This window comes from Vicugna pacos, chromosome 27 (genome assembly GCF_048564905.1).
Source record: "Vicugna pacos chromosome 27, VicPac4, whole genome shotgun sequence".
NCBI classification, from domain to species: Eukaryota; Metazoa; Chordata; class Mammalia; order Artiodactyla; family Camelidae; genus Vicugna; species Vicugna pacos.
Genome location: NC_133013.1, coordinates 26,983,555 through 26,992,671, shown reverse-complemented (window position 1 = coordinate 26,992,671; position 9,117 = coordinate 26,983,555). Strand labels below are relative to the sequence as shown.

The 9,117-nt window shown below is 43.4% G+C and overlaps 1 protein-coding gene across 2 annotated transcripts in view; it reads left to right on the top strand.

The window, feature by feature from the left end:
• The first annotated feature begins 2,055 nt into the window (after positions 1-2,055).
• The window catches only part of ARIH1 (ariadne RBR E3 ubiquitin protein ligase 1), an 82,956-nt gene continuing 75,894 nt past the window's right edge, over positions 2,056-9,117 (top strand). Inside the window, exon 1 of one of the 2 annotated variants that reach the window (XM_006213737.4) lies at positions 2,056-2,781. In XM_006213737.4, coding sequence (XP_006213799.3) covers positions 2,413-2,781 — 369 coding nt within the window. In that variant the 5' untranslated portion in view covers positions 2,056-2,412. The remainder of the gene's footprint in view (positions 2,782-9,117) is intronic. The other variant, XM_072951076.1, reaches the window with a different exon arrangement.

Below are 9,117 nucleotides of genomic sequence, written 5' to 3'. Positions count from 1 at the left end.
GTTGCCTAGAGTGAGAGAACAATTTAGAAAAATTTAACAGGACTGCTGGGTGGTGTTGAGGGTTCAGCTGTGGTAGGTGATTGGAATTTAATAACAGAATGCCTATGATTATGCAAATTTCAACAGTAGTGGTCAGATGCTCCAGTACCAAAGGGGAGGATAGGAATGGTAGGGTTTACTCAAGGTAGGGGTGGATGAAAAGAAAGACAGGGCAGAGAAGTCTGGAGTATTGACGAGCATTGCTGATTTTTTTCTGTAGGTATATAACAACGGGGATGGGGTAGAGAGAAGTGTTGCTAGTGTCCTTAGCTCGCTCCAGTTGTGACAACCTAGAATTGCTAGAAACAGAATCAAAGGACCAAGACCTACCAGCATTGATTTTAGGAGTTTTAATTTGCAAATTCTAAGATAATTGTAGGAAATCTGATTATTAAAAAATTTACAAAATGGACAAGTTAGTAGTGCCTTATTTACATTATAAAGGAATCTTTAACTTTTCAAAATAAATTTCCAAAGGGAACCTGCATGTTGAACAGTAAGATTGATCAGGAAGCTAGGGATTCAGACTTCAAACGTTTTCCAGTCTGGCCGGTCCTTCAAGTTATCCCAAGAGGGAGTTTTCTCATGCCTTTTCTTCTTTAAGAACACTTCTCTGCGTCTCCTGTCCTACTTACAAAGATTTAAGTCTACGGTTAAAGTGGTATAAAATACTGTTTGTTGTCCTGGCCACTAAGTTGCTTAATGTTTTGCCATTTGCCCTCCTTGCACGTTAGGCTCCCCAAACTAAACTACCGTACACGCACCTTCTGTACTTCTGCTTTTGTTATTCTTAGACTAGATCATCTTCCCTATCTTCTCTGTTAAACTCCTATCCATCCATCAACACTCATCTCACACAGCACATTTCTGGATAAGAGACCACTACGATCTCTCTGCTTTATATGGTCCCTGTAAATATTTCTATCATTGCCTATATTGTCTTATAATGCATTTTATATATAGCCCAGTATGGAATACACATTGTGTGGTATGCAGTTTTTTTTTAAATTTGTTGGTTTTTCCTCTCTTTTTTTCTTGGTCCATCTTGCTTAAGTTTTGCTCATTTCACTCCTCTCCATTGTTTTTGTATACTCCATTTATCTCCACTCTGATCTTTATTTCCTTCCTTCTACTCGCTTTTGGGTTTATTCTGCTCTTTCTCTAATTCTTTCCTCTTTGGTGGTGGTGGGAGGAGGTAATTTATTTTTAGTGTAGGTACTGGGGGTTGAATTGAGGACCTCGTGTATACCAAGCATGTGCTCTACCACTTGAGCTATACCTTCCCCTTTTAGTATTTTTATGATTGATGTTTAACGTCACCTAAGGGCTAATACAGGGCAAGCGCTGTGTGATCCTGGTCAAGTCGGCTCCCCTTTGAGCCCCAGGTCTAAGTGGGGACTGCGGCGCCACGAAGGTGGTAAGTAACACAAGCGAAGCCCTCACGCAGCGCTCATGGGAGGAGAGCCGCGACTTGCGCATCGCCGCGGGCCCCGAGCGGGTGCCCGGCGAGCCGTGCTCAGGAAGCGCTTCTTTAAAATGACGTCACTACGGGCGACTCGGAAACCACTGCACGTCTGCACCGGGGCACAGAATCAAGGGAATTACTCCAAACGAGCTTCACCGGCCACTCAGTTTAGAGGTTCTGCCTGAAACAGATTTCCACTGAGCAGCCCCGGCAAGAGGAGCGTTAGCTCAGCAGCCGAGGCCGCCCCGGAGTTATTCCAGGGCGGGCGGGAAGCGTCTCTACCGCCCGGTGGGAAGGCGTGAGCGGCTGGCTCTCCACGGCCTGCGGCAAAGACCGCCCCCTGGGCAGCTGAAGGGCGCCTCTCGGGGACCAGGGGCCACGGCCTCCTCAAGGACACGGACCCAGGGATCGGCCCACAGAGCGACCGCAGCCGGAACTGACAGGCGACTCCCGCGGCGCCGCGTTCCCAGGTCCGGCGCCGGCCGTGGGGTCTCCGCGCCCGGTACGCAGGGGCGGCGGGGCGGGGCGCGGTGACGCCAGGAGCGGTGACGCGACGACGCAGCGCGACGCGGTGACGCACGCCCCTTTGTTGGCTCAGTAGCGGTAGCAGCGGCCGTGGAGGTGGCGCTGGGGACTGTTTTCTCTCGGAGGCCGGAGCGGAGCCGCGTCTGACTGAGGCGGGCGGCGAGCGGCCCCCTCGCTCCTTCCCTCCCTCCTCCGCGCCCTCCCCGCCGCCTCCAGCCGCCAGCCGCCAGCCGCCGCGCCCGGGGAGGAGCCGCGGCCCGCGGGGCCGGAGCCAGGCCTGCGTCCGGACATCAGCCGGAGCCGGAGCGAGAGCCGGGGCCTCGGCGTCCCCGCCCTCCCCTCGCCTCGGGGCCAGCGTCCGCCGGGCCCCTGCGCGCCGCGCCATGGACTCGGACGAGGGCTACAACTACGAGTTCGACGAGGACGAGGAGTGCAGCGAGGAGGACAGCGGCGCCGAGGAGGAGGAGGACGAGGACGACGACGAGCCGGACGATGATAACCTGGATCTGGGCGAGGTGGAGCTGGTGGAGCCCGGGCTGGGCGTCGGCGGGGAGCGGGACGGACTGCTGTGCGGGGAGACGGGCGGCGGCGGCGGCAGCGCTCTGGGGCCCGGCGGCGGCGGCGGCGGCGGCGGTGGCGGCGGCGGACCGGGGCACGAGCAGGAGGAGGATTACCGCTACGAGGTGCTCACGGCCGAGCAGATTCTGCAACACATGGTGGAATGTATCCGGGAGGTCAACGAGGTCATCCAGGTGAGGGTGGCCCCCGCGCCGGCTTGACCCTGCCGGACCCGGGAGCGGATTCGGGCGGCCCGCGCGGCCCCGAGGGGCAGGCCTGGGCCTGGTGCGTAGCCGGGCCCGGTGGTTCCCGGCCCTGTCTCCTCCGCTGCCTCTGCTGGGGCTGGAGGGTGTCGAAAGCAGACATTCGCCGGTTACCCGGGTGTGGGGAGGTGCGCTGGGGGCGGTGCTTTCCAGGCCCTGCTATGGCGGAGGCCTGCGGCCGCCTTAGACTTCTCCTGCGGGCAATTCCTGCCGGTCCCCGGGGCCGATGTCCTTCCTTTGGCCCGAGGAGTGCCTACAGGGGCGGGGCGGGGCGTAGTGGAGGGGGTGCTGGAGAAGAGCAGGAAGAACTGGGCCCCTAAGACTGCTTCTCCGGCCACCAGTCTCACTTGAGCACTTTTGGAAGGGGTTAGAGTAGGCCTAAGAGCAGCTTGGTGTACGGTTGCCCCAAGTGGGCACCAGTTAATAAAGAAATGGATCTGCTTGGCAGTCTTAAGTGGCTACTTAAAGGTGGAGGAAGGGAACTATTTCTCGGAAGAGGTGCTGATGGGCCTTCTTTTCAGATTGTGAAGTTTATGCTTGTATCTTTTTAGTCTTTGCTGTTTGCTTGGGACCTACCTGCTATTTTCCAGCTGGCATACTCGAAACTGTTGCAATACTTACTGCGGATTGCATACCCAGCCTTGCAGCTAAAACAACAGCAGAACGCAGTGTTATTGTCTGATATTGGACAAGACTCTTTTGTGAATTAGCAAGTGGAGGCTTTCTGCCTCTGGACTCCTCCTGCCTCTGGACTCCTCTATCTGATTATTTCTTGTTTCGTGGTCAGTAAGTTAGGCTTAGTTTAAGTTGATAATCACATCTCATTTAACCTTGTGGGTCAAATTTTGCGTTTTTGAGCCTTAGGAAATGAAAAGTTTCCATTTGAGGAAAAACAGTTGTGATGAGGGGTCAGGAATAGGACTGAGGAATAAAAATGAAGTCTTGATTCAGTGATACTTTTAGAAAACTAGTTACATGGAAGGAAACTATATACATGAGCAGTAGGTTACTATTGTCTTCTTGTATATCAGTTACTTTTTTCCCACTTTAAAATTGGTTGGTTCTTATTGACTGGCAAAATTAGTATGTCCCTGCCTACTTGTTGAGTTTGCATGATTAATAGATTTTTACAGTATTGTCTAGTAAGCGACACGTTCTTTTGAAAATGGAACCATCAGTTTAGGCCTATTTGAAAACTTTTGAATTACAGTTAAAAAAAATTCTGGTTTGGTGCTGTTACTAAACAGTGGAAATCTCAAACTTTTGTATAAGGTACTCTCAGGAGGACATTGAAAGGTTGTAGAAGAAAGATAAGTTTTACTGTTCTTTCTGATTCTAAAAATATGACAGTTGATTTCTTAAGCCACTAAATTAAGAAACTTTGTTTTCTTTGAGGAAACTTGAATTTACAGCGAAACCTTGAATTCTCTTTTCATTTATTTACCATATACATTACATAGTAAATGTACATGAAACTTGATGTTTTCAAGCTTATTACTTACCTTATTGGCATTTTAATTGGCTTTTAAAAACTCATGGATATTTATTATCTAACTTACAGTCTGTTTTCATGTACTGAAATCTCATCCAACTTTTTCAGCTCTTAGGTGTGTCTCAGTCACTGAGGCCAAACCTTACAATTTCTTTATGTCACTTCTGGAACAGAAATGTAGTTAATGTGTACGACATCTTTCTTTCTTTCTTAGTTTAGGGGAACTAAGAAGACCTACAAAATACTATGGATTTTTAAGATGTCCTACTTTTACCATGCTTCCATTTCTGATTTTTGGAAGCACTTTTTTTCTAGTTTACTTCATGTTAAGGATGCTCTTAAATAGAATTCCTGAATACATAAGCATCTATCCCTTATTAAAAGTTCATATTTAGCTCAGTGAAGAAACCTAATCCCTCCCCCCCACCCCAAAAACAAACAGTACAAACAAAACGTGTGCTTTCACTTGTTCCACAAATCTGTCTCCTCCTTGGGGGAAGGGTATAGCTCAAGTGGTAGAGGGCATGCTTAGCACCCGAGAGGTCCCGGGTTCAATCCCCGTACCTCCTCCAAGCAGAAATCAATGAAGAAACCTAATTACCTCCCACTCATAAAAGTTCATATTTAGAAATATCAGTAAATCAAAGGGTAGGATTTATCCCAGACCATTTTTTCTCCAGATGAATACACTAGATCTAAACTAGGTTTTGGTTATGTTATAGGTTATTTATGTTAATAGATTTAAACTTTAAAATTTACACAGGTAACACATGAACATTGTAAGAAAAAACTGTTTAGGCAAGAGAAGAAAAGAAAAAAATATTTTTCTTGGCACTCAGAGATATACCAGAATTTGAACTGTAGCTTTGTTCCAGAACTGTGGGTAAGCTATACATTTAAAAAAGTAATAGCAGAATCAAACTGTATGTTCTATGTTTTCGTAGAAAAAAAGCTTTTTATAAAAACTGAAGGAATGTCAACAACTTTCTCCTGTCAATAAGTGACTATTTTTCAAGTGCTCGTGTGATTACAAAAATGATTTGTTTAATCAGTCTCTTCTTACTAATAATATTCCTTTTATTGTCTAGTTCCTAGCTTTTATACACCTCATTGGGAATATCCTTAGGGATAAATCTTTGAATGCTTTATTTTCATAGGATAAATTAAATTGGTGAGTCAAAGAATTAGCTTATTTCCAAGGCTTTTGATGCATATTATCACATTGCTTTCAGAAAGGTTAAACTAGTTTTTTGCCACCAGTTGTTGCTTGCTTGAGATAAAAGGGTCATCATTTTTTAAATTTGCTTTTTTTTTTTTTTTTTTTAAAGCTGATGAGGTTGAACTTTTAATGTGTTTATTGGGCACTGGTATTTCTTTTGTAAATTGCCCTTTGCTTTTGCTCATTTTACCCTCTTCTGGGATGTTTATCTTTCATTGATTTATACGACCTATTTATATTCATAGAGGCTTTAAATGTTAGTCGTGTAAGGTTTTCAATTAAAACTAATACTGATTTAATATGACAGTACATTTTAAACTTTAAGGGAAACAACGGCTTACTTGTTTTACTTAGTTCACAGCAGAGAGCTTACTGTTAATTCTAAAAAATTTAAATCCCCTTCTCCCCGGTGCTATTTGTCGGTATCAAATCAAATATTTTAGTGAATTTAAAAATAAATTTGCAGGAGAAAAAGATTGAAATGTAAAAAGGTCAAGTTAATCACATTCCCCCAGGAGAGATTAAATTACTTTTTCTGAGTAGTTCTGGGCAACAGTAGGTTAATACTGTTATTTGTAGATATCTGCTGGTTCTAGTCTTAAGTTAACACTTTTTCTTTTAGACTCTTGGTTTTCTGGCTTTCTATAACTCTCTTGTTATAGTTTGTTTAATTTGGTCTTGTTTTATTTAACTCTTTCGTGGCTACTTAGCTTTTGAGCTTTTCAGAAAAGATTGGGGATTTTCTTTAACTTATATAATTGATGGAGAACTGCTTAAAGCCCTTAATTTACCCAGCTGTATTTGCTTAACTAGTATTATGAATATTACAGTGGTTAGTGTTATCATTATAGTGGTTGTCTAATACAATTGCCAAAATTGCTAAGTAATTTATCAAACTAACACTACACAATTCTGCAGTTGAAGGATTGCCATTTTGTTTCTGCAACAATGGTTTAGCAAATATTGGTTGTACCTTGTGTGTGTGCTGGTCACTCTGTTAAAGCAGAGGACATGGATCTTGCCTAAGCAGCATATAAAGGTGAGGAATATAGAGGTCCTTGGTTTCCATTCCCAGAGATTGTTGTTCATTAGTCAAGTGTGAGTTGGAACCCAAGCATCTCTATATCTTTTAGCCACTCCAGTAAGATCTGAATCACTGGAGTAGTCATAGTTCATCCAGTATCTTGATTTTGACTCGGAGAATGAGCAGAGAAGGGCAGTAACCCTGAGGAATACCATGTTTAAGGGATATGCTGAGGAAGAGATGCACAGGGCTGTTAGATGTGAGCGGTCAGAGAGGATACTAAAGAGAAATGGGCGGGCATGTTAACTGTTTTAAGATTTTTTGCGATAAATAATCTGTTTTAAAGAAAGAAATATGTAACCTTTATGAGGGAAATTTCCTGTTGGCTGTTGATTTGAGATCTTTAGTATTATTTTACCCATTTATTTAATTAAAATATTTAATTAAAGAACTTCTAAGGTTGAGGTTTCAGGAACAAATTAGAGGCAGTGTATTCCAGTGTATTGTGTATTGGTTGGGGAGTCACTTCTAGCCCCTGCATTTCCTCTTCTAACTGGCAAGTTAAATTTACATCTCAGAATCTTCAGTTTTTGCTTTTCTTATTTCTTTTTTTCTTTCTTTTCTTTTAAATCTGGGAAGGTAAAACCAGAGAATCAAACTACTAGATTGGTCTTTTTTACATGAATGCTTTGTTTATCTAACATCCTTGTAAAATCTCAGTGAGTTGGAGATACTCATTGTTTCCAAGATACTGAATTCAAATGTGTTTATCAAGATAAATTTGAATTGTTTAACTTGTTTGGAGGAAGGAGTAGAGGGATGAGGAGGAAGAGAGAAGGGAGAATAGTTTGTGTGGATGTTTTGAAGCTATTAGGGTGCTTGGTTTGGTCTGTTCCTCTTGAACTTTTATCTTTCCCCAGCTGATCTCCTTGAGCTTTAAGTTTTAAATTGTATTAAATCTTGTTGAATTGCTTATAGCAATAGTCCGATAATCAGAAACTGTCGGGGTGGGGTCTAGCAGTCTGTTTTAACAAGCATTCTAGGTGTTGCTGTGAGAACCACTGGTTGAAAGTTGAAGTGAAAGTTGAAATTTAACAGCAGTGTTTCTCCATGTGTGATGATTAGTGGTATGTTACTATAGATGTGGGTTAATGATGGAAGACAAATTGTTTAAGAAACTAATAAAAGGAGAATTTCAAGAGCCTGGAGAACACTTACTATCTAATCATGGAGGGGATTTGTTATCATTACTGTTATCCTTCAGATAAAGTCGTCTTTATACAGTTATTTCAAACATGCAAACGAGACTAGTAACATTTCACATTCTAGGTTGGAGCACTTCGTTTTTCTTCCACCCTTCCCTACCCACCCTGGTGTTTTTTTTTTTTTTTAAAAGCAAAACCGTTGAGAGGGTTTCTTTATTTGATACACTGGAAGGGATATAAGGTCTTAGATATTGTTAATTGTTTACTGTATTAAATGTTGAAGAAAATATAAGAAGACTTATTCTTAAGGAGTTCATGGTCTCATTGAATTTACACACTCAAAGCTATTAGGTCAGTGCTAAGGGGATAGAAGTAGGGATTCATGGTAGAGAGATCTGTGGATATTATCTGGAGGGTGTCTAGGATTTAAATGGGTAGAAAATGGGTAGAAATTGAAGAAAGAATGAGGAAGGTGTGTGCCAGTAATGATGAGGTCAGCTAAGGTGGAAAGGGGTTTATTAACTGAGTGATAATGTTGGAGAAGCTGAAAGGTTTGATGCTGTGAACAAAGGGAGGCAGAAGTAATCAGATTAGATTCCTTTCCTCTGGGTTTAACCTGTGGTAGCTTTATATATTATTTATCTTTAGTCCTATATTTTCCCCCAAATTTAGTGGCTTAAAAACAAACATTTTGCTGTGCACCTGAAACTAACATTGTAAATCAACTACACTTCAATTAAAAGTAAGAATACCCCACCCCTCCAAAGAACCCGGCATTTATTATCTCACAGTTTCTATGGATCACAATTCATCTTAGTTGGGTGCCTCTGTCTCAGGGTTTCTTTAAAGGCTGCAACGAGCATAGCTGGATTGCAGTTCTCAAGGTTTGACTGGGGGACGATTCCCTTCTGAGCTCACTCGTGGGGCTGTTAGCAGACTTCACATTTTTCACTGGCTGATTGTTGACCAGTTCCTGCCATGTGGGCTTCTCCAGAAAGTCACTTACAACATAATAGCTTCTTTCCTTCAGAGTAAGGGATCTGAGAGAGAGCCCCCAAGATGAAAGCCGCAGTCTTTTTATACCTTCATCTCAGAAGTGATATCCCGTCACTTTGCCCTATTCTGCTTGTTTTAAGTGAGTCAGTCCAGCCCACACTCAGAAGGGGATTACACAAAAGTGAAGCCGAGGAGGTGGATCCTGGGGGCCATTTGAGAGGCTACCTACTGTAATACATATAGTCTGGCTCAGTCAAGAGGTGAATGACAATCATTGTATAATACTTATCTATCCAGTCAGTTTATATACTAATGAGAGGATATAGGTAGT